Below are 26,154 nucleotides of genomic sequence, written 5' to 3' on the forward strand. Positions count from 1 at the left end.
ATCGCTAGCATATACCAGCCACAGTTCAAGGGCAATAGCCTGGGGAGACGTCGAGGTCAGGTCCCTGGGGGCTGTCATGGCTAGAATGGAATGGAATGGAATTCTGCGAGGTTAGCTCGTTTCCAGTTACGCGCGATAAACTTGGTAATAAGGGTAGGGTGGATAGGCGGCGTGAAATCGAGGGAAAAAGAAATAAAAAAGTGGTCAGACCAAGAGCAGGGATACACTGAAGGACAAGAAATGTCAAGGTTGGCCGTCCAAACTTGATCAAGGGATGGCCTTTGCTATGAGCGGCTACTGTAATATGCTGATTGCAATTCAGGCCGAGTAAGAGATCAGTGAATTCTTCAGAAAGACTGCTTTCATGAGGATCTGACGGCCAATAATTAAAATCGCCAATGATGAGAATTTTGGCGGAATATTATTATTTTTATTTTTTTTTTTAACGCAAGACTTTGACATTTTTGATAAGGAATATGCTACTTACCAGTATGTATCTGCTCTTGGCATGAAGGGCTGCTGACATTCATATCTGTGCATAGATAGCCTCCTAGTGTTGGGTCTGGATGATTGCACATTGTTGTCCTGGAAGAGTCTTCGAAGTATCACGAGATTGGTGGCTCCTCCCCTGGACTACAGTGCGCATGGGCATCCTCTCCATCCTCAGATTGTTTTTCGCCATTGAGGCAGAGATGGAGTGTAATACTGAAAGTGATGACCATGCCTGAAAATGATTCTGAGAGCTACAGCTGCGACAGGCACCGGGGAGGAGGGTGGGCGATATGAATGTCAAGAGCCCTTCATGCCAAGAACAGATGCATACTGGTAAGTAGCATATTCCGTTCAAGGCATGAGGGCTGCTGAATTCATATCTGTGCATAGAATAAATAGCAGTTACCCCCCTACCGGCGGGTGCCCGTGCCAGCTGCAGCAGTCTGAAAGAGTTCTGAGAACAGCCTGTCCTACAGCAGCTTGCTGTTTGGAGTGTACATCTACGCAGTAGTGTTTGGTAAATGTATGTATGGTGGTCCATGTGGCTGCTCTACATATATCCTCTAGAGGAATGTTACCCAGGAAAGCCATAGAAGCCCCTAACTTGCGTGTGGAATGCGCTCTAGGGGGAACTGTTAACGTGCGCTTAGCCTTTTGATAACCGATCTGGATGCATTTAACAATCCACCTGGCTATACCCGACTTGGAGATGGGGTTGCCTTTATGTTGTGGAGAGAAGGCAACGAATAGCTGTTTAGTCTTTTGTCCTGTCGATGTAATACAGGAGAGCCCTTTTGACATCTAAGGTGTGCAGTGCTCTGTCTGCCACGGAGTCAGGGTTAGGAAAGAAAACTAGCAGTTCTATGTTCTGGTTAAGGTGGAACTGCGAAACCACCTTTGGCATGAATTTAGGGTTGGTGCGAAGCACCACCCTATTTGCATGATTTTGCAGGTAGGGTTCCTGAATTGTAAGGGCTTGCAGCTCACTGACCCTCCGCAGCGATGTAATAGCTATTAGGAAAGCCACCTTCCAGGTAAGAAACTATTTCACAAAGGAATGGAGTGGCTCAAAGGGTGGCCCCATGAGTCTGGTGAGAACGATATTTAGGTTCCAGACTGGTGAAGGGGGGTGTCTGGGAGGGATTACTCTCTTAAGTCCTTCCAAAAAGGCTTTAATGGCAGGCACCCTGAAAACGGAAAGGTGCTGCCTGTTTTGATGGTAAGCGGCTATGGCCGCCAAATGGATCCTGATTGAACTGTATGCCAGGTTGCATTGGTACAGATGCAATAAGTAACATATGATGTTTTGCGTAGATGCGTCCAACGGATTAATGTCATTGTTGGAGCAGTAAATAACAAAACGCTTCCATTTGGCTGCATAGCAGGCCCTGGTAGTCGGTTGTCTAGCCTCCTTGATGATGTTCATGCACTCAGGAGGCAAGTTCAGGTACCCAAACTCTATGACCTCAGGAGCCAAATCGCAAGGTTCAACTGTTGGGGATCTGGGTGCTGAATGTCGCCATGGCTCTGAGTGAGGAGGCTGGGAGTGAGGCGCAGCCGCTGGTGAGGCACCACTGAAAGTTCCAGGAACGTGGTGTACCAAGCTTGCCGTGCCCACGTTGGAGCGACCAGGATGAGTGTCATGGAGTGCTGTCGTAGTTTGCGCGCCACCAGAGGTATGAGGGGGGCTGGCGGAAAAGCATACGCAAATCTGCCAGACCAGTTCATCCATATCGCATTGCCCAGAGACTGCGGGTGTGGGAACCTGGCGGCGAAGTTTGGGCATTTTGCGTTCTCGCTTGTGGCGAAGAGGTCGATGTCTGGATGACCCCACCGTTGGAAGTATGGATGGAGTACAGACGGGTGGATCTCCCACTCGTGCATCTGATGGCTGTGCCTGCTGAGCAGGTCCGCCATTTGGTTGTCGACACCCTGGAGATGCTCCGCCATGAGGAAGATGTTCCTCTGAATGGCCCACTTCCACATGCTCTGGGCTAGGTGAGACAGCTGCGGGGAGTGCGTGCCTCCCTGCTTCTGGATGTAATACATGGCGGTCATGTTGTCTGTCCGGACTAACACGACCTTGTTGCACAGGTGCAACTTGAATGCCTTCAGTGGCATGGAGATTGCCATCAGCTCCAACACATTGATATGCATTTTCTGCTGTTGTGTTGTCCATAGTCCCTGTACCGTGTAGTGGAGGACATGCGCTCCCCAACCCAGGAGAGATGCGTCCGTCGTTAGCACTATTTGTGGGACAGGCTCTTGGAACCGTCGTCCCCTGCAAAGGTTTTGTGGATTCCACCAATGCAGAGAGTTGTAAGCACGACCGGTCACCAACACTAGGTCTTTCAGATGGCCATGAGCCTGGTTCCACTGTCGGGCTAAGCATGTGCAGTCTCGCGTGCGGGACTATGAATATGCAGGAGGCCATCATACCGATCAGTTGCATGAACACCTGCGCTGGCAGGGATTGCTGAGGTTGGAACCTCCGAATGAGCAGCTGCATGCTGTTGACCCTGGCAGGGTTCGGCTGCGCTGTGGCCGACTGGGTGTTTAGTGTCGCGCCTAGGTACTGTTGCACATGGGCTGGCTGCAGGTGAGACTTCGCGTAGTTGAGGGAGAACCCCAAACTGTGAAGGAGGTGAATGGTCCGCGACATATCGCGGCCGCACTGTTCGGCCGACTTGGCCTGAACGAGCCAGTCGTCCAGGTAGGGATACACGTGAACACCGTGCCTGTGAAGGTGCGCTGCCGCAGTCGCCAAGCACTTGGTGAAGACCCAGGGAGCCGTAGTGACCCCGAACGGCAGAACCTTGAACTAGTAATGCGGATTGTTGATAGTGAACCCGAGATATTTTTTGTGACTTGGATGAATGGGAATGTGGAAATATGCCTCCTTGAGGTCCAGGGTGGCTAGGAAGTCGCCCTGACGGAGCAGCGGCAGGACCTGTTGTAAGGTTAGCATGTGAAAGTGCTCTGAAAGGATGTATTGGTTGAGGGGTCTGAGGTCTAGAATGGGCCGCAGGGATCCGTCCTTTTTTGGAATCAAGAAGTACAGAGAGTACACCCCTGTACCCCGCTCTTCTACAGGCACGAGTTCTATGGCTCCTTTTTGTAGCATGGAGAGTACTTCTTGCTGCAATAAGTGCGTGTGCTCTGCGGACATAAGACGGTTTCTTGGGGGTATGTTGGGGGGGTGGAGGTTAGTTCTAGACAATAGCCGTACCGGATAAGTTGTCTCACCCACCTGTCTGTTGTAATGTCTTCCCAGAGAGGCAGGAACTGCTGGAGTCTTCCCCCGACAGGTGTTAGATGGTCAGGGGGGCAGTGACAAGAAGTCACTGTTTGTTGGGAGCGGAGGACCTGGCGTTGTTATTGCCGCGTCCTCTCCCTTTGGCGCTGTTCCCACGGTATCCACCCCTGGTGTTTTTCGTGTAGGTAGACCGTGTTGCCTTTGGCGTATTGGGAGTGCTGTAGAGCCTGTCCTCTTGTAGCTCCCCTGTTACCGGAGCGACGAAAGGAAGAGCCCCGAAACTGCTGGGACTGTAGAGCCCCCATGGATTTCGCCGTCTGTGTGTCTTTTTTCATTTTTTCAAGTGTTGTGTCAACCTCCGGTTCAAACAGGTAGTCCGGGTTAACTGGCTGATTGTGAAGAGTAGTTTGGATCTCGGATTTAAACCCTGAGATGCGCAGCCATGCATGGCGTCGCAGCATCACGCTAGTATTAATTGCCCTTGCCGCTGTGTCTGCTGCGTCCAGAGCGCATTTGATTGACGCATTGGAGACTAATTTCCCCTCTTGTATAACCATTTCTGCACCTTCTCTGTACATATCAGGCATGTGCTGCATTAACTGTTCTAGTGTATCGTAGTGCGCCCTGTCGTATCTAGCCAACAGGGCCTGTATATTGGCTATTCTCCAAATATTAGCGGCTTGCGCTGCCACACGCTTTCCAGACGCTTCAAAGATTTTTGACTCTTTGTCTGGAGGGGAAGCGTCACCACTGGTTTGAGAGTTAGCCCTCTTGCGTGCATTAGCCACCACGAGGGAGTCCAAGGGGAGCTGGCCTTTGATATAGGTGGGGTCCACAGGGGCAGGCCTGTATTTTTTGTCGATCCGGGGGTTAATAACCCTGGCTTTGGTTGGCTCCTTGAAAATGTCCGTCGCATGCTTGAGGACCTCTTTAAGCATGGGTAGTGTTTTAGTGGAGCGTTCATATGTTGAGAAGGTGTCAAATAAGAAATCCTCATCCACTGGCTCGGCATGCATGTCGGTTAAGGGCTGCCCCCTCTATTAATGCATTAAATGCTGCGGTGTCCTCAGTTGGAGATGGTTTAACGTTGTAGGACTGTGAGTCGGGAACTATATGGGGGTCATCAGGGTCATCACCTTGATCCCCTGTCCCTGACCATTGATGCGAGTCATCCTGATCAGGGTCTGTGTGGTAAGAGTATGCCATTTGGCCATAGTATGTATTTAAGTCCTCCTCACTCTGAGTTGGAGAATGAGGCACATGTTGCGAATACTCCTGAACAGGCTCAAAAAGAACAGGAGAGGTAGATGAGACCATCTTCCTTTTGAGGGGAATCCTGTAACCTTCCAACCGATGTTCAGGCGCGACCTTCCGCTTGTGGACGGTAAGCCTGCCTGTCTCCGAGTCAATCATGAGTTTAGCCTGGTTGTCATATGAAGGCTTGTGATAGACGACCTGGTCGTGCGTGGACTTTGAGGACACCTTCGACGTCTTGGAAGCCTCTGCGGTGTCATGGCGTTCGAGATGCTTTGGGCGGGCCGTAGGCGGAAGTCCAAACTTTATTGGCGCCGAGCCCATAGGCTTCAAGTCTGAAACGGCTGATTCAGGCCTTTTCGACGCCTGTGTAGGCCGCTCGCTTGCCCGCGTCGAATCGAGCTCCCGGCGCGTTGGGCCCCCATCTTTGGGCGTTGCCAACACCTTCGGGGCATCCTTGGTTGTTGTTTCAACGCATTTTCCAAGCATAGTCTTGAGTCCAGACAGGTTTGTCTCGAGACTTTTCCTCGACGGAAGGTCTTTGCTCTTCTCGCCATGTTTGGACGTCGAGGTCGGCGCCGACGCCGAGCCCTTCGAGGCAACTTGCTTGCTGGTCGAGGCCTGCTTCGACGACCCAGTCTTGGAGCCGACGGCCTTCTTCGACGCCGAAGGATCGTCGACAGCCTTTGTTTGGACGTGCGTCGACGTCGAACCGACCACCATCTTGAGTAGTTTCGGTTTCGATTTCGTGGAATTGACCAATGGCTCCTTGGAAAGGGTCTTAGCCTGGCTTTGGCACGGGGCTGTAGACCGTGCAGAAGGATCTTGGCTAAGGCCTTTCGGCGATGCCTCGACCGGAGCCGGAGGGGGCGATATGCTAGTGATAGGCCCCGTAACTGCGGGCGGGCTCGGCTCTCCATTGGAGTCGTCATCGACGGCCCCAAGGGCCTCATCGTCGTCCCCTACCTAGACGACGTCTTGGTCGTGGACGTATTCTTCGGCCTGCTCGTCCACCTCGAAGTTGGAGTCCTGCTCCGACGCCGGTTCCGACATGTCTTCGGTAACATCTTCATCGTCTTCCTCCTCTTCAGGGACGACCTCTTAGTCTCCGGCATAGAAGATGTTCGCAGGTGCAGGGGCCGACTGTGGGCCGACTGCCTCGCCGCGCGTCGAAGTTTGATAGTTTTCTTCGAGCAGAACTTCAAGCAGGCGAAACATTTTGACTCGTCGTGGTCGGGGGACAAACTTGTATTGCACACTGGATGCACATCTAAGTTGGAGTATTTCGAAAGCCAAACGGGACACCGCTTGAACGGGGTCCGTTCCATCGTCGATGTAGTCTGGGCCTGTGTTGTCGAAATAAAGTTAGTCTTTCGACGTCGATCGAAGAACTCGAAAGGGACAGGCACCGAACGATACAATACCGACGCTGTGAAGGCCTTTTGGCCTTAGGAGTAAAGAGTACAAGTTTTGGAAACTGGAGTCGAGATGAGGACATCCGAACCCAATGGAGGAAAAAAACAATCTGAGGATGGAGAGGATGCCCATGCGCACTGTAGTCCAGGGGAGGAGCCACCTATCTCGTGATACTTCGAAGACTCTTCCAGGACAACAATGTGCAATCATTCGGACCCAACACTAGGCGGCGATCTATGCACAGATATGAATTCAGCAGCCCTCATGCCTCGAACATTACAATAGCATACCTACAACCCTGGGGCCGGCTACAACCAACACTGTTCAGCCAAGGCAAGGATTACACAGCTATTCAGCCGACAACCATCGGTCCGGCAGCAAATCTTCTAATATATATGACAATTTTATGCATTACTTTTGTATCCAAAATAAGTGTCATCTTGCTTTTGTATTTTATAATAACATAACTCAACTTTTGACTCAATAGCTAAACGAATGACATCATCTGCTTTCCACCATCTGTCTTGCCTTGCGGCAGTTACAGTTTCCTTCACAGTTATCCCACACACCCCCCTCCCCGACCCGGCTCTGTGCTATTAATCTGGTCTACCACCCGGCATTCCCTCCCCCTCCAACATCTTCATTAGTCCGTAACCCCAGGCACTTAATTGTCTTCCATCTCGTCCCCCGAACTATCAATATCCTCCTCCTCCAAAGGTTCACATAAATTGCCCCTGTAGGTGTTCCAAGGCAGCCATACATACAAGGTTGGTAACTCCGCCGCCCCCCACCTCTGTGCTATGTCTCTTTTGGCTGTCATTGTACCTATCGTGACCCATAGTCTACCTTGATGCGTTAGGTCATTCGGGCCCCATATATTCAGCAGGCACACACGTGGGTCGGCGCTATGGATACTTCTAGCGTTTGCGAAATAGTGCGCATCACCTGTTGCCAGTACCCTACCAGAGCTGGGCACTCCCAGAGTGTATGCATGAAAGTACCCTCTATTCCACAGCCCCTTAGACAGAGCGGGTGTGTCGCTCTGTGCAGTTTGAACAGTGTAGTTCTGGTGTAGTATATTCTATGTAGAATTTTTAGCTGTACCAGGCGGAACCTAGCTGAAATACTCGCCTCACGCGGAGACGCTAGCGCCACGTTCCAGTTCGAGTCATCCATGTCTCCTATCTCCGCCACCCATTTTTCCCGCAACTTTACTAGTGGGTCTGGCAAGTTATTCAGCAGTTTACGATATGTAAGGGATGTAGCGCCCTCCTGCATGAAGTCAGTGAGTAGGCGATCTTCAAGCAGCGAGGCTTCCGGGACTGTAGTATCCGCAGGGCTAGCCGCCATTAGAGCATGCCTAATTTGCACATATCCGTATGTTTTTGTAGGACCTAGGTTGTAGTGTAGCTAAAGGTGTGAGAACGGGACCACCCCCTCCCTAGTCCACATATCTCCTACCGTTGAAATTCCTATATTGTCCCATTGGGTGAATCCTTTGGTGTGGCGTAGGTGTCCCAGAGCCCTTGTGTCCCATAACGGTGTAAGTTTTGTTATGACTCCCCCCCACTTCAGTCTCGCCTGCGCCCTGTGCCACAATGTTACCGTTTGCCTGGTGGGTCCTATTAATTTAGCCGCTGTTCCTTTGTGGTATAACGGTGCCAGCAAACTGTGCGTGCCTAACTGGGCTCTGTCTGCAAGATAAGCCGGGTCGTCCTGTGGGGCATGCAACCATTGATTAATAATCTTGAGCTGTGCTGCCCAGTAATACAACTGCATATTTGGCAGGGTTATTCCACCATCGTACCAGCTTCTATTAAGCTTTACATGAGCTATACGAGCTGGGCGATCCCCACACAACAGGCCTGTCATCGTCCCGGTAAGTTTCCGGAAGTAACTTGGAGGTATTAGGGTGGGTGTGTTCTCGAGCACATAAAGGAAGCGCGGCAGCGCCATCATTTTAAATAATGCCGCTCTACCTAGCAGCGTCAGTGGAAGGGCTTTCCAGTGCTGTACATTGCTCCGCAGCCTGGTGAGCGGGGTTTGCAGATTCCTCTCCAAGAATTCAGTAGCATCCTGGGTGACATAGATTCCTAGATACTTAAATGAGGTAGTCGCCACCGTCAAGGGGCACGCATCAGGAAGAGTCAGCGGTGAGCTGTTTAGCCCATAGATGACAGACTTCGCCCAATTTATGGTGTACCCAGATGCACGCCCGTGTGTGTCACACACTTCCAACAAGTTTGGGACTCCTCTCACCGGGTCCGTCAGATAGATCAGCATGTCATCGGCGTACAGGGAAACTATCTTCCCAGGTATCGTTCCAGCGGATCCCTTTCAGCAGCGGGGTTTTCCTGATTGTCACGGCCAATGGCTCCAGAACCAGCGCGAATAGCAGTGGAGAGAGCGGGCATCCCTGCCTGGTCCCCCTCGCCGGTGGTATTTCACGGGAGATATGCCCATTCGCCACCACGCGGGCTACCGGGCTCGTGTAAAGTAACCTCACCCAGGAGATGAATTTAGAGCCGAATCCCATGTGGGCCAGCACCGCGAAGAGGTACTGCCACTCCACCATATCAAATGCCATTTTGGCATCTAGGGACAGTATAACCAACGGCTCCTTCAATAACAGTGCACACGCCAGTGCTACATGCACTCTACGGAGATTGAGCACCATGCTTTTGTGCGGCATAAAGCTCGATTTGTCTGGATGGATCAGGTGCTCCAGGTGGGGCATCAACCTATTCGCCAATACTTTCGCTAGTATTTTAGCCTCTGCGTTAAGAAGCGATATCGGTCGATAGGATGTGCAGTCACCAGGTGGTTTACCCGGTTTCGGGATTACCACAATAGTTGCCACTTGTTGATCGGGGGCAAGATTCCTACCTCCCGACTTTCCTCGTACATTGCCAACAAGGGCTCACACAAGGACTTTGACATTGTTTTGTACCATTTAATTGGTATCCCATTGGGCCCAAGGGCCTTGCCTGACCGTACTGCATTTATGGCCAACTGAATCTCCTCAGTCGTCAAGTCAGAATCCAGTTCTGTTGCTGCGTCCGTCGACAAAGTCAGCGTTTGCACGTCGCGGAGAGCTGCTATCGCCATGTCCTCTGTAACCTCTACAGTTGGGGAGTATACCCCTTGGAAATGATCGGCCAGTGTGTCTACAATGTCTTCCGGACGCGTGTGCATTACACCGTTCGCATCCGCTATCTGTAATATAGTCCTGTTACCCCCTTTTTTCTTGTCTAGCTAAGCCAGAAGCTTACTGGCCTTGTCCCCTATGTCATAGACCCTATGAGCGGTAGCTGCCACATCCGCCACCGTCTGGCGTCTTAGGTGGTCATCATGGAGCCGCTGACGCAGCTGAAGAGAATTTAGTGTGTCGTCTGATGGGTCTGCCATGTGGGCCGCGTTTGCTCTGCCGAGTTCCAGCTCGAGCTCCACTAATTCCATCCTTTGAGTGTGTTTGTGGCTTGTTATGCTAGAAATAGCCTGCCCCCTCAGGACTGTCTTGTAGGCCTCCCACAATATCGAGGGAGACTCAACCGAGGTACGGTTTTCTGCAAAGTAGTTCTGGGTTGCCTTTGTCAGGTCTTTGCCAACGGACGGCACCCTGAGATACCCTGGGTAGATCGGATACACTCTTCTACGAGTCTTTTCCTGACTGGATAAGGTTAACGTCAACGGCGAATGGTCTGAGATGCCTCTCGGTCTAATTTGTACCTCCTCTATCGTGAGACGGCCGGTGCCCAAGGCAAAGAAGTAGTCAATTCTGGACAAGCTATTATGTGTAGCTGAGTAATAGGTGTATTGCCGTTCATTTGGGTGCATGTGGCGCCAAATTTCAATCAACCCCTGTGCCTCCAAGAAGTTGCCAAATCGAGAAGTACCAAGTGTTTGCATTCGAAGTGGGAATCTATCCTGCGCACTATCAATAACTGCATTAAAGTCCCCTCCTATGATCAGATCGCCCTCCGGAAGCTCTAGTAAGAACTTTCCCAGGTCAGGCAAAGCTACGGCATGCAACGCCGGAGGAATGTACACCGATACTATATTTAACGGTTTACCCTCCCACTGTCCATGCACGGCTGCAAAGCGGCCCTGATCATCTACTTTGGTGGTCTGGGCTATGAACTGCGAGGACTTACGCAATAAAATACCTGCCCACCGTGATCCAGAGGTGAACTCCGAGTGTGCTATCATATAATATCCCCGCCTGTCCAGGGCCTGCCTAGCAGCGCCCGTAAGGTGTGTTTCCTGGATAAGGACTAGTGTCGGCCCCACTCTTCTGATACCCTGCAGTACTAGTCCCCGCTTGATCTTATCGCCCAGTCCCCTGACATTCCAGGACATGATGTGCAGCGGTGTCACCGGAGTCGTTGGATTGTTCCCGTTGAACGTGTCAGTTTGCAGTTGACTTGCCATTTAGGATTCGGCGTGGCCCATCCTTACTACGTGCAGACGGGACCTTCTGATGCCAGTGTAACCTACCTCTGTGCGGTGTGTTGCGTCTAGCCTGAAATTAGTGAGGGGCGTGTGGTGTGTCGACACTGCCATTATGTGTCTTCTTATGTCTGTGCGCCCCAGTCACGATAGCAGTTTGCCATGTCCTGTCGCCCGGAGTCAAAAAACCAAAACAATACAGTAGAACGAGTGCAACCCAAACCCCTCCTTCCCCCCTCCCTGCTATACGGACCTTGAACCGCCCGCCCCCCCCCTCCTCCAACTTAGCAGAGTGCTTAACCCCTACCCCACACTTAATGATACTTGCCCGCTGGGGTGAAGGACTCTCCGGAGACGACGGCCTCTCTCACTCTCTTCGGATGCCCTCAGCCCAGTGTCCAGAGGCAGTCCATCGGGCAGTCAGCTAAGACATTGTAATGTTCTGTGTGCACCAGGCGGCTACTGTTCCTCTTCACCATCTTCGGTCTCATTTCCTCTCACCGGCGAACGTTCCCCCATGTCGTGCCCTGACGTTTGAGAGTTCGGATAACTTCCCGCCCCCTGGTTCTTGTGTGTCCTGTGTGACCGACGTGGTTGATTGGCTGGCTTCCATCCGTCCAGCCAGTCCCGGGCAATCTCAGGAGTATCAAAAAAACCAAGTCTTGTTGTCCGCCACCACACGCAATCTGGCTGGGAACAGCATTGAGTACGGAATCTCTCGCGTCCGGAGTTCCCTTTTGACGTCCAAAAACGTTCTCCTGCGGCGAGCAACTTCAGCCGTATAGTCCGGAAAGAAGGCCAGCGGAGAGTTTTGGATTTTGATCGGTGGTGCTACTCGCGCCGTTTGCAGGATAGCATCTCGATCCCTGAAGTTGAACAGTCTGGCCAGGATCGGTCGCGGTGCTGCGCCAGGTTTCGGCCTTCCCCCTGGGACCCGATGAGCTCTTTCAGCGGAGAAGAAGGTGGACAGGCCCTTGGGTTTGAGTTCGTTCTTTATCAATTCCTCTACATAGAGGTCCATTGCTCTCGTGCCTTCAGATTCCGGAACCCCAAGGATCCTTACATTATTCCTCCTAGAGCATCCTTCCTGATCGTCCAGTCTGTCTCGCAGCACCTTATTCTCCGCCGACATCCTTTCCATCGCCGTTTGAAGCTCCGAGACGTCTTCCACCAGAGACTTCGTAACCACCTCCATGGAGCTCACCTTCTCGGACATTTTGTGATAGTCCGCCCTGATGAGGGTAATTTCGGTGGAGATCGTGCCTACCGTTGTTTGGACTTGCGTCAAGGCCTTCATCACATCCTCCAGCGTTGCTTTCTTCCCACCTGCGCCCTCTGTCGATTTACCAGCCGGTGACTTCCCGTCAGTTGAGGGAGAGACGCTCTTGTCACAGGCGAATTTATCGATCCGGGTTTGCGTGGTGCCACCATTCCCTCCCTTGCCCGCCAAGGTAGCCGTTTCTGCGCCCGGTTACAGGCTCTATATTGTGGAGCCACTTATAAGAGGAGCACCGGGTCACTACTGTGCTATTCTGGGGTGTTGCTCGGGGGCACTTTACAGCATAGACAGTCTTCCAGCGCTGACCATACCCTTAGTCCATATGAGGCTCTTGACCTAACTTGGCTCCTCTCTCCCAATGGTAACGGCGCAGATTACCTCCAGTCCAGCGTGAGACTCGGATGTCGCAGTCACTTAAACGCTGGCAGGCCGAGGTTGGCAGCCCACACACTCTGGTACTGTTTCTCCGCCGCCATGGAACCAACTGCCCACTTTGCGCCACTCCAGGGAGAGGTCTCCCAACACGCCCCCCCTACTGCTGAACGGGACCAGTTGGCTGCCAATAGTCACAGCTCAGCCATGCAGCCGCCACCCGGACTCTCCCACCCACTGGTTATGTCTACTGTGCGGACGTTATGCTGCTCATGTAGCACCTGCAACTGCTAGTCAAGGGGCGTGAGGGGAGATCGCCGTCAATGTTGAGTGCCCCGCTCTGCTGTCCTCAGTGCCCCCTCCTCGGTTTGACTCTCCAGGGCACCCAGGCAGCAATGCATGTGTCTATTCTCCGTTGTTCCGTAGCGTCGCTCCCCCTCTTCTGCAACTTTTTCCCGGGCCCCACCGAGATATCACAGGGGCATCAAGCGGCCGGTCGCGCCATAGCCGAATTCTTCACCTTTTCCTTCCGGTGATAAAAGCCCCCTCTGTTCTCTCCGTTTAGCCCAGAGACTGCGGTGTATCTACTCTCCCCGGGCCCTGCCGCTGCCCTCTGCCATTGCGAGCCACAACTCGTCGCCTCAATCCTGGGTGCTCTGCTCAGGCCACCCACAGATGCCCCACCTTACATTGCAGGCGCTGGGAGCCTCTCAGTCTCGGGGGTCCGTTGCGCTTCTTCAATATGGCGGCCCGTCTTCTTATGCGAGTCTCGCCTCCATTGATTGCAGCCCGGTTCTCCACAGGTGCCACGGCGCCACTTCTCGCCTCTCATTTGTACCCCCGCAGCCTCAATGCATTCCGGTCGCCCTCTCCGGCTTATTGCCGATTCAATGTCGCCCCTTCCCCTTCCGACCGGGCGCTTCCGGTGCAGGGTGCCCGACTCTTTGGCGCTTCCGGTCGGATATGTCCACAGGACAGCCCCTGATTTCGTGCTGCCGCATAGGCCGCCGGCCACAACTTCCCTCTCCGGTGCCAGATTTTGACCGGAGTCGCTGCCGTCTGTTCCGCCCGGTCCTGGGCTTTGGGTCCCTCCTGCAGAGACCGTGGTGTGGACGGATCAATGTACGGGTAGTCGGAGAGGCCGCGTTGTCAACGGAGCTTGCCTTTTAGGCTGCCGCCATGCTCGGCTGCAAGCCACGCCCCCCGGAATTAATAGTTAGCCGAGAAACAAAGTCGCCAAACTGCCGGGAGAAAAGGGGCATGTAGTCAGGAGGTCTATAGACAAGTACACAAATAAAAGAAGACCTAGGAGAAGCAAATTTCAAAGTGAGAATGTCAGTTTTAGGGAGAGTAAAAGTTTCAAGGGTAGTAAACTTATGCTGAGAGCGAATAATTGCTGCAACTCCCCCTCCTGCTCTCCAGACTGCCCTATCAGATTGTAAGATATAGTAGCCTGTGGGAATAGCAGCGAGGATGTCCGGGGCAGAGTCATCAGTTAACCAAGTCTCCGAAAGGAGAAGGATATCTACGTTATTATAATCCAACAGCTGAAATATCACAAGCTGATGCTTCACCAGCGAGCGAGTATTAAGGTAGACTATTGCCAGTATGTGTGGTACAGGGGGCCTAACGACTGGTGAAGTTGTAGAAGGATCACTGCAATTTGTGGAAGTACTCGAAACAAGTGTACCCAGAGAGGGGCCCGAGAAGTCAAAATACCACAGTCCCAGGCGGCACCATCAGCACGGGAATGGAGGGGCCCAGAGTGTTGAAGGGCATGGAGATCCGCGGAGGAATAAATAATCCGTTGGGCATAATGAATGGCCGCTGGCCGCAGCCGGCCGCGGACGGGCGCAGACGGGCTTAACTTAGGCACAACTTCGGCGCGAAGTCGGCGCGCCCGCTGCGCTTGTCCGCTGCGCTTCCGCCAAGTCTCCATCTTAAATACCCCAAGGAGAGGGAACAACTAGCATGCTAACCTGCGTGGAGAGTGGCAGGCAGGAAGTGGTGTGGGGCATGTTGCTCGCGAAGAGATCCTCCGCTCGATCGGCACATAGCCGCGGCGGACCGGGGTCAGGAGCAAGAAGAGCAGCAAGTAAGTAGCGTTTGAACAAGTTAAAAAAAGCATCTAGTGTCTTAAAATCACACCAAAGCAATAAACATAGTAAACATGAACACGGAGGAGGCTAGCACTATGTGGGCTTCAAGCAGCCTGAATCGCCGCAATTGTCACAGGGAGCACAGAGCCAACCCCTAGAAGTAACCTTGAGCTCCGCAACAACTAGCACGCTAACCTGCATGGAGAGTGTGGCAGGCAGGAAGTGGTGTGGGGGGCGTGTTGCTCGCGAAGAGACCCTCCGCTCGATCGGCACACAGCCGCGGCGGAACGGGGTCAGGAGCAAGAAGAGCAGCAAGTAAGTAGCGTTTGAACAAGTTAAAAATAGCATCAAGTGTCTTAAAATCACACCAAAGCAATAAACATAGTAAACATGAAGACGGAGGTGGCTAGCGCTATGTGGGCTTCAAGCAGCCTGAATCGCCGCAATTGTCACTTATATTTATTGCATTAATAAACTTTGAGCTATTGGCATTGCAAATGATTAGGGGGCACATGCATCAAGCTAATTACCGGTCGCAAATGGGCAGATTCTCAGAATCGGCCTATTCGCGACTGGTAAATAGCTTTTTGGGCTGCATCAACCCCAAAGCCATTTGCAAAATAGGTAATCGAAATTTTTGTGATTACCTATTTTGCGAATGCAGTTAGGGAATTGCAATTTGCGATTCCCTAAATGCAATGCAAGAAGCATTCTGAGAATGCAACTTTGCATTAAGGAATCGCATATTACCATCAACCTCAAGTTGATGGTAATTTGCAATTCCTTAGAAAAATGTTCAAAATTGCATTTTTCCAAGTGCCATGTGGCGCACACACATGCCCTTAGGACATGTGTGTGCACCACAGGGGCACTTTGGGGGTGCATCAGGGTGGCGTTTTGGGGCCCCCAGCCCACCCTAGCAATTTGTAATTCCCTTTTTGGTAATTGCAAATTGAGAATTTATTTATATATTTTATTTATTTATTTTGAAAGTTTTATATAGCGCGAACAGGATCTTTGCAGATATCAGAGCGCTTTACACGGCTGGGAATGCCAGCAAGAGATTGGGGTTACACATAGGTAGAACAACACATCAATAATACAAATATAACAGTTAAATGTGTGCATAGATAGTCAGTAGCATCGATAATACAGGTGAGATACATAGTCATAAAGTTCGAACAGCGATTTAAATGTGTGCGTAGATGGTAGTAGCAACAATAATTCAGGTGAAATACATAATCATACATGTTCATACATGCATAGAGTTCGAGCAAAGTAATACAGGTCGGAGTAGGGTCTTCCGAAAACCACGCTAATCGGTCAAGTGTATTTGGCCATAAAAATGGCTTTTACTTCTTTCTTAAAAAGAGTGAAGGAGGAGATGAGCCTGGTTTCAGGGGGGAGTGAGTTCCAGATCCTGGGTGCCATTCCTGAGAAAGAGCGTTTATATGTTTTTACCTTCCGGAATCTTCGAGGTTTTAGCAGAAGGTTGTCTGTGCCTCTAGTGATTCTAGAGCCGCCAGAGATTGACAGCTTCTGAGTGAGGTATCTGGGAGAGCTCAGGTGTAGAGCCTTGTGTGTCATGCAGGCGATTTTCAGATGTATTCTGGCTTCAAAAGGCAGCCAGTCCAGCATTTTCAGATCAGGTGTGATGTGTGAGTGTTTTTTTGATCCAGTGATGAGTCTGGCTGCAGCGTTTAGAGAGGCTCTTAGGGGTGCAGTGCTGGTTAACGGGAGACCGCAAAGGGGGGTGCTGCCGTATTCAATTCGAGGGATAACTAGAGCTTGTACTGCAGTTTGGAAGTCTTTGGCTGGCAGGAAGGGTTTAAGCTTCCTCAGTGTATTGATTTGGAAGTTCGCTCCCTTAGTAGCCTTGCTGATATGATGTTGCATGTTAAGGTTGGAGTCGAGGGTTATGCCTAAAGATTTCGCTGAGTTCACTATGATGGGTTGGACATTGAGTGCAGTTAACTGTTTAAGCCAGGTTTGCGTGATGGGGATCTTCGCCGGGGGTGAGATCAGCAGGAATTCTGTTTTCAGAGCATTGAGTTTGAGATGATTATCAGCAAGCCAGGCTTGGGTGCTTCTGATCGTAGAGTTCAGTAGTAAAATGTCGTTGGGGGATTGTAATTTGAGATATAGTTGGGTGTCATCTGCGTACATGTGAAAGAGTACATTGGATGCTTGGAGCAAGGTGGTGAAAGGTTCCATAACTAGGTTGAACAGGGTTGGTGATAGGGAAGATCCTTGTGGGACGCCTAACGATACAGGTATTGGAGAGGACATCCGGTTGTTACTCTTGAATTTCTGCGACCTGTTGTGTAAAAAGGAGGTGAACCACTTGAGAACAGTCCCAGAAAGACCCATTCTTGTGCTCAGAAGCTCGAGTAACTTCTCGTGTTTGACAGTGTCGAATGCTGAAGAGCATTCTGCCAGAATGTCTTCCCATTCATTTCTATGTGCCTGTAGGCCCATAGGAATGAATGTGAAGGTATTCCCTATTAGCAAATTGCAATTTGCGATTCGCTAATAGGGAATGTGTAGGAATTGCAATGTATTTAGCAATTACTACATGCATAGGGAATTGAGAGTCCTGAATAGCGATTCCTTAAAAACCGCTATTAAGGAATCGCAATTCCTTACATAGATGCATGTGCCTCAATGATTTTGGTAAAAATAAATATCCCAACAGTAGCATGCGTACTAAGAGATATTCCACAAAGGAAGGAAAGGGTGCAGTACTACAGGATTTTACTAGGTGTCCCTATGGAGCTGCAAAGGGGCACATAAGATACTGCACCCTTAATGCAATTCTAAAGAGAAATATTGCAGCTCGGCATACTATTCCAATTATTATTGGAAGTGAAATTTTTGTTAGCAAGAGTTTTAAAAATGCACCGTTGTTTAGCACTGAGACACTTATGGGTATTTGCGCACGCCTTATAAGTTGTTTTAACATAACATTTAAATTGTGCTCTTTTTTTAACGTAAGCTAGCAGAAATTTCACTTTTAATAAAAAAACAAATGAAAACGTATTCTCAGCTGCAATTTTTCTATTTATAATTGCATTAAGGGTGCAGTACCTTATGTGGGTAATTAAGGGGCCTTTACAACTCCACAGTGACACCTAGTAACAGCCTGTGGGATGGCACCCTTTTCTTGCTTAGTAGAATTTGTGTTTATTACTTACGCTACTGCTGGGAAATTTTTAACAAAGATAAAAAAACAGTAGCATTTGCAACACCAATAGCTCAAAGGTTTACTAATGCGAAAGCTATTGCATTACAAATGCTTGTTTAAATAGCAGTGGTGGAATTTGTCAAATGAAAGAAATAAGAATAATCCATTTGAAATCTCGATTTACAAAAAACTGTCAATAAATGTTTTGGCAATAGAAATGTTGTGCCCCTACCTTCCCCTTCTGTCTGAAGATACCCACAACCAGCGATGGAGGTTTCCTTGCTCAATAGATCTGTTGTAAATATCCGGAAGGATTGCTGTGCAGAGCCCAGCGACAGAGAGCTAACAATGCAAGTTCTCCATTGATGGACTGCATTGCCACCTTTGCCTTCAGCTGGATCTGAAAAGTGTCCGGCTACCTCCACAATTCAGCCCCAATGGTTATGGACATTAAACATAGGCTCCGAGAGTCGGGGTAAACAAGTAACCATCATACATATGCCCACATGTATTGATCATGTTCATTGTTGTCAACTTTGAACGATACCGCAAAGCTAAAAGGTCACATCCCAATTCTTGCACCGCAGAGTCAGACCGTGGGTATTAAAGGATCTAACCGGCTCAGTTAATTACCACTGTAATTCTATTTAAATGTGCTTTTTACGCTGGCACCAAATCATGACCATGACCTTGGATTTAACTGCATAGCGCCTCAAACCATTGGTGAGCGTGTGCTATATCAAGATCTGTGAACATAAGACGGCCACTGCTTCTATAAAACATCCCCTGGTCCTGGAGACTTGTCAGACAGACTCGAAGCAGCCTCAAATGCGTGCATCAATGGACTAGCCACCTGATCTTCGACTTTAGGATTAAACAATCTGCATGATTTGATGCACTCAAGAAAAGCATCCATGAAGAGACAAGAATGTTACAAGGGCACAACCCTTACACCAGCCATTGCTTCCGGTCAGCTTATGCAAGGTTGTGTTCTGGTCTTAGCTCTCAGCAGATGCATTGGCAAATAATGAAAAGCTACATGCAATTTACAATTATGACTATTGCAACAGTTAACCCACCAATGATGCAAAACATATAAACCCAACCCTTAATTGAATAATCCTCACATAAACCCGCGTGGATCCCAGAACAGGTCCAAGCGCCAGTTCTGAAGTCTGCACTTAGTAAGGAAAAGGATTTAGAATGGGAATGACTTCCCTTTTCATACCAGGATTATTGCAGCTCCAAGCCATGATTACCTTAACTACCCAATAGTAATGGAGTATCCCTAACTTACTCAGAATGCCCCAGGCAGAAAGACACAATGTTATGTGGAGCTCCGAGGAGGCTGACGCGGATCTTCTCGTCGCGGTCAGCAGTGATGATGTATTTGTCATCCGGGCTTATAGCCTGAAAAAAAGAAAATACTCTGCTTACTAAACATTAAAATGCATAGCCAATTACTCCTAGTTTTGATGCTCCCTGCCAAAACCCCCTTTGGAATGAATGAGGCGAGAGTGGTGGGATGGTTAAAAAGATTATCATGATTATAGATTCTGTGTCACTGAAGTTGGAACATAGATCTTCCCATTAGGCATAGGGACTCGGAGGCAGAACCAGGGCCAGAGGCTAACAGAACCAGACCCGAGGATACACTTATAATAATAATAATAATCCACATTTGTAAAGCGCGAACCATCACCCATTAGGGTCTCTAGGCGCTGTGGGCAGTCAGGAAGATTGAGCAAGCAATTGCCCAGAGTCACACGGTGCTGGGCTAATCTGCTGCCGGCCCCGGGGATCGAACTGTGATCCCCAGATTCCGAAGTCAGTCACCCTGACCGCGGCGCCACACCTCTCCTTACATGTTAAGACAATATAATCAGAAATTGAATCACAGTCCACGACATCTCATGCTCAGACCCAAACAAGGGTGTGGAATTTCTATCTCCCTACGCCTAGGACATGTTGTTTGGGGACAAGGAGCTCTAGATTTCATGCTTACTTTGTCCACTGGGCAAGTAGACCCAACACCTGCTGAGCAAACCACTTCGCTGCTAGTTTACAGTACCACAGTATGGATCATGGAGAGGTTGATTGGCTCTAAGGGAAAGATTTGAATCCACAGGAGTACGTTGTTTAAACTTGCATAAGTGATTAATTAATACTAAAGTCTTTCCTATTAGTACCAGCGCTCTAAGCAAATACGTGAGCCGCGAGCTCAGCTTGCAATATTGACAGGGTTCCAGTATAAAAGCCATGTACACATTTGCAAACTGTATCAATTGAAGCTATTTATAATACTTCTAGAATGCTTCCTAATTATAGTCAAACACATCTCCCCATGATTGGTGTTTCTTTCCTTTTAAAAAATAGCTGTACACAAACTCATTTTGCTAAACTATTATACAATTTTAAATACAATTTCTCTGAAGGATCATTTAGTACCTCGTGTTTGAATCATAACAATATAAACAAACCAGGACTAATGGTGAATCAGTGTAAAATCATGATACAAGACATTATGGACTACATAGAAAAATAAACGAGGGATCTGATCCCTAAAATAAAAGTCAGAAAAATGACCTATATATATATATATATATATATATATATATATATATATATATATATATTCCATTATTACATACAAGTTACAGAAATTCACTACCATTTACAGAAGTTACCCAAAACTGAACTCAAAGCAAACGTCTGTAAATAAAACAATCCAAAGCAAAACTCTGCTAAGTGATTGAAAATTCGCTTTTCCTGTACCCACCTTTCCCACCTTGGATTAAGCATTTCTCTTGCCTTTACCTCAAGTAAACTTCCAACCTTTTCCAGTGTGGAAACAGATAAAAGAGGCGTTGTATGATGCAATAGTTGGTCCAGATTATCTCATTTTCCAAATGCACAAGAACATTTAATGTGAGTTTTTGTTACTCAGTTCCAGGATATTCTGTATTAGAAGCTTGTGTGTAGCATACCTAATCGTAAAGATGTCATCAATATATCAAAACCAAATAATCAACCCATCTGTCCAAATTTAGCTTAAGGAATAAAGGGGTTATCGTAGCCGTGGGAACCAGGAAGACTCAGCGATGTACCACTCTTTTGAAGGTAGAAATCATCATTCCAACTGAACTAACTACAGCATGATGCAAAAAATATAAAAATTCTCCCCCAAAAAGTACCTAGCTTGGATGTGATGCACATTCAACAGCCTCCGTACATAGTGCGTGGTCAACAATGGTGTAAAATAACCACGTATAGAGCATTTCAAAAAGATTCACCATAGAAATCTTAATAAAACATCTGTAGTCTTTCAAATAGGATATCGTGCTTTCTACTATCGATCGGAAAACATTCATTCGAATACTTGACCAGGGGTTAACTAATTGAGCCACACCCAGAAACAGTGGGGCAAAACTGAGTATCAGTTCAATATTGATGAACTTCTGGCAAGATATAAAGTCTGGGTTGTTGAGGATGTTTTGACCGCAAAAACTGTTTTCTCTTGTCTGAAATCCAATCAAGTTGCTCTACTCTTTTCAATATCAAGTTCAGGGACTCTGGAAATTCCATCGTTGGATCGCCTTCCAAATTAATTTATATGTTGAGTCATTCACATATTTGTTCACTTGCCTTCTGCAATACTCTGACTGCATTATGAGCAGCCAACCTCTTGTCAGAAATCCGTAAATATTTTAGTTGTCCCCAGCCTTTTTGACTAAAGTGGTTACGGTTATCCCTTTTGTTAAAGTTCAATTTCTCTAGATTACAATTGACCAGTATTTCAAAACTGACCAGCGTTTGTAGGACATGAGTGGCGTGAACATGCTTCTGGGTTTAAATCCTTTGTACACACTCTTTGGGATCTGGCAAGATCATTTCTAAATTACTAAACGAATATTTCAAGCAAACTCATGAATTAGAAGAAGGAAACATCGCTCTCAAACTTGTTTGTTTTATATATGGGGACAAATGATACTCCCTTAGACAATACCTTCATTTGATGTTTAGTTATTTTGGTTGCGGAAATGTCTACATAACTCCCAAAATTCCATCCATTTTTTTTGTCCTTGTCCTCTCCTAGTTTTTTTCGTTTTTGTTTCTATAGAGTTTTATACAGCACAAACTAGACTCAAAGATATCCGGTTAAACAGAGCTTCACATAGCACCAGTTTCGTTACAGATGGACACATTCATTTTTTGATAGGCGCGGGGAGATGAAGTGATTTGCCCAGAATCACAGGATGTTGAGTGTCATTGCCGAGACTCGGACCCGGTTCCCCAGCTTCAAGGTCTACCGCTCTAACCATAAGACTACATCCTCTCCACAATTGCAAGACACACAGTCCGCAATGATAAAGCATACCACAAAGTTTTGTGTGCAAGGTCCAGTTTCCAGCCTCAAGGGTTATGTAAGCAGGTTTTGTAACTTGAATCTTTGATTCAATTAAAATAGAGGGGAGCTACCTTGGTTAGTTAATTTTTGCATCTAGAAGATGGTAAAGATCCCCAGTACTTTCGCCTCCTCCTATCCTTTTGTTGAAGTATCGCCTCTTTAAATGACACAATCACAATGCAGTACCCAGCAACAACTCATTTTCTTCTCCTATTACTCGCTGACTTTCAGCTGGAGTTCGACCAGGTATATTAATTTGCTGCTTTTTGGCTAGATTTGCGATACGGAAATACAATATATACACAGATCAATCAATCAAGCATTTGTAAAGCGCACTACTTATCAGTGAGAGTCTCAAGGCGCTAAGGGGTGGGGGGGGGGGGGGGGGGGTGCTGCTACTGTTCCAAAAGCCAGGTCTTGAGGAGTCTTCTGAAGGTCAGTAGGTCTTCAGTCTGCCATAGGCGGATGAGGAGGGTGTTCCATGTCTTGGCGGCAAGGTGGGAGAATGATCCGACGCCGGCTGTCACTCTTTGGATACGGGGGACAGTGGCGAGAGTGTGGTCAGCGGAGCAGAGCTGGCAGGTGGGAGTGTAGAATCGGAGTCGGCTTTTGAGGTACGTTGGTCCGGTGTTGTGGAGTGCTTTGTGTGCGTGGATGAGGAGCTTGAAGGTTATCCTCTTTGTTAGACCTGTCTGGCCCTTTGCGTAGTCCCTCCATTTTATTATTTATTTTGTCCCCTTTTTGCCCCTCATGCCTTTATTTATTTTTGTGTCCACTAGATTTTTATGGTGTTGGTCTGGGGGATAGGTGCTCTTTCGCCCTCATAGTTTTTCACCTCAGGCCTAGATGCCTTTCCTGACAGGAACTCCCTTGGAGTCACAAAATGGTGGCTACCAACTGTCACAACTGTCATACCTGGGACCTGTCCCATAGGATAGAGTAGGGCATTCCAGAACCTTCTGGTCCCTTCTGGACCTCTGAGGGTCAGCCTATATAAGGCGGGATGCTGGATCAGCCATTTTGTCTTGCAGTGTAGGCTGGCTGGAGTTAAGGCTGGAGTATAAGGCGGGGTAAGATCATCAGAGGGTTGACCTCCCATTGTAGGGACGCTCCTTACTGGTGCACCAACCTTCTCCCCTTATAGTTGTTGACCTGATCCTGCCTGTAGGAAATCCTGAAGACCCTGGGCGCCTTTTCTCTTCCGGTCCCAGAGGAAAGAGTGGGTGAGAGAGGACGCACAGGAGTGAAGCTCCTTCCACTGCCCAGTGAAGAAAAAGGGGTCCTGGTGCAGATTAAGAGTGAGAGTTTCCTGTCTGCCTTAGTCAGAATCCACAAGAACAGAGAGCATAGGAGGACTTATCAGACTTCCAACCGAGTTTCCCCCACCCCCTGTGGTTACCTCTGGTGTTAACTCGCCTCATCAGGGGAAGTGGGATCTTCCTGGTTGGGGCTTAAAATCAAGCGCCCGGCGCAGTGTTGCTGAGGGAAACTGTCCATGTGGTGAAGGCTGCCCCCATCTCTCTACTCCTGGTGGCTGAGGCGGCGAGATTGCGTGAGGAATCCCATCCCCTACTACTCGGCGCGGGGAACTGTCAGTGTGGGGAAGGCTGCCCCATCTCGCTGTGCCCGTCGGCTGAAGCAGAGGGTTCGTTTGGGGAGGTTTCGCCCCCAGGCACTGCGCAGGTCTGGCGGACTGAGTGCGGGTCCCGGGGCGTGGGCGGAACCCAAGGAGGAGGTTCCGGGCAGCTGAGGAGACTCCGATCTCGAAACACTACCCGCCCGCGCATGCCCAGTCACTCCGCTTCCCTCTCGGAAGGCGGAGATTTCACCGGTGAAGGAGGCGGCCGGGAGGTGAGCATCGGCTCCTCGCCGCTTGTGTGCCCTCTTTCTCTGCATCCGCTCTAACAAGGAGGAGCGGTCTGGTGCCGGAGAGGAGGGACCGCGACATCTGCCTGAGGAGACTGGTTCCTTTTGTCTTCCCCCCCAACGAACGGAGACACAGGCCCAGTGGGCCCAACACAAAAAGAAGTAAGGAGAGGTTGTGAGGGGGAAGTTGGAGGCCATAGATTCTCTTACCAAGGAGCAAAGACTTCCGGTTGGCCATACGAGGATTGGGCTAGCACTGGGCAATGCCCATCAAGTTTCTTGAAAGGATCTTCCGAGACCTAATATTGAATGCTGATTGTTCCCCTTCTGTGATTAAATATCTATATACCAACCCCCCTTTGAGACAGCTCTAGTGAAGAGCTTGCATAGAGTAAATGAAGTGAGTAAGGCTAGCCAATTCTTCTTGAGACAAAGGTGGAGAGGGGGTAAATGTATAAATCACTTCAGAGGAGTCAAGTCTAGTAAAGTTTGGAGGAGTGTAGACACTGCTCCCTGGAGACTAATGTAATGTGTTGTGAAGCTAGAAAGCTGATTAGTGAAATAATTTGGCAACTGTTGAAAGAGTAATAATTACCCTGCTTGATATATTGTATTGAACTGCGCTAACTAAAGTTTAATAATAGACCAAGAGCAAAGTATATTTTTTATAAAACAGCTCATATTTTTACACAAACCTTGGTGTAGTGTCATTTTTGAGTGATATTGCATTGAATTACTGCTGGGCGGTTTGCAACCTTTACACATGTGCCTCTGTTGATATTGCCTTACCCTAGGCCAGGCTACCCTAGGTGACCTGACAACATTAGGTTCCAACACTCTTGTAGACGGGGAGCGAGTGCAGGTCTTCCAGGTGGGGTGTGATGTGGCTGCGGCGAGGAATGTGGAGGATCAGGCGTGCGGAGTCGTTCTGGATGCGTTGGAGCCGTTTCAGGAGTTTGGTCGAGGCTCCTGAGTAGAGGGCATTTCCGTAGTCTAATCTGCTGCTGACGAGGGCCTGGGTGACCGTTCTTCTCGTTTCGGTGGGGATCCACTTGTAGATCCTGCAGAGCGTGTTGAAGCCGGACGACGAGATGGCGTTGACCTGCTTCGTCATGGAGAGGGTCGCGTCGAGGATGACCGCTAGGTTGCGTGCGTGGTCGGTCGGTGTTGGAGCTGTTCCTAGTGCAGTCGGCCCCAGGAGTCGTCACAGGCTGAGGGCGTGGATCCGTGGAGGAGGACCTCCTTCTTGTCAGAGTTCAGCTTCAGTCAGCTGCTTCTCATCCATTCGCCGACGGCCTTCATTCCTTCGTGGAGGTTGGTTTTGGCAGGAGGGAATCTTTGGTGAGGGAGAGGATCAGCTGGGTGTCATTGGCATAGGAGAGGATGTTGAGGTCGTGCGGTCGGGCGACGTGGGCGAGCAGTGCCATGTACATGTTTAACAGCGTTGGGCTGAGGGATGAGCCCTGGGGTACGCCGCAGGTGATCTTGGTGGCTTCGCAGCGGAAGGGGGGAGGCGGACGCTCGGTGTTCTGCCGGAGACGAAGGAGGTTGTCCAGTCCAGAGCCTTCTCTTGGATCCCAGCGTTGTGGAGGCGTGTTCGTAGTGTGCAGTGGCAGTCCGTGTCAAAGGTGGCTGACAGGTCCAGGAGGATAAGGGCCATGGTTGCTCAGTTGTCTAGCAAGCTCCTGATGTCGTCGGTGACGGCGAAGAGGGCAGTTTCGGTGCCGTGGTTGCTGCGGAATCCGGACTGGGACATACCGTTTGGGCATGGCTAATGAAGCAAGGGATTCCTCCATAGACATGGACGACACACTGGGTTTCTTTACCAATAGCTATCTCATAGTAGAAGTGCACGATCACTCAGTTCTGCATTTGTGGGCAGCAAGTAACAAGCGATACCAACAGGCAGCTCACACCGGCAGACCACTTGATTAAGCTTTGTCTTTCGATTTGCAAACCAGACCTCCAGTGTATGCGCTAAAGTTCTGCCAAGTTGCACAAGGAAAAACACAGAAAGGTCCCGAATCTGCAACGCTACCATAAATTTCAATTTCTGGTCTCTCACTTGTTGCTGGAATT

General features: G+C 49.3%; 1 protein-coding gene across 1 annotated transcript in view; it reads right to left on the reverse strand.

Annotated features, from left to right (window-relative positions):
- The window catches only part of WDR4 (WDR4 tRNA N7-guanosine methyltransferase non-catalytic subunit), a 99,124-nt gene that overhangs the window by 35,949 nt on the left and 37,021 nt on the right, over nucleotides 1–26,154 (reverse strand). The window contains exon 5 of the mRNA XM_086935870.1: nucleotides 19,099–19,211. Coding sequence (XP_086791996.1) covers nucleotides 19,099–19,211 — 113 coding nt within the window. The remainder of the gene's footprint in view (nucleotides 1–19,098; nucleotides 19,212–26,154) is intronic.

The sequence above is a fragment of the Lissotriton vulgaris genome, chromosome 8 (assembly GCF_964263255.1).
Source record: "Lissotriton vulgaris chromosome 8, aLisVul1.2, whole genome shotgun sequence".
NCBI classification, from domain to species: domain Eukaryota; kingdom Metazoa; phylum Chordata; class Amphibia; order Caudata; family Salamandridae; genus Lissotriton; species Lissotriton vulgaris.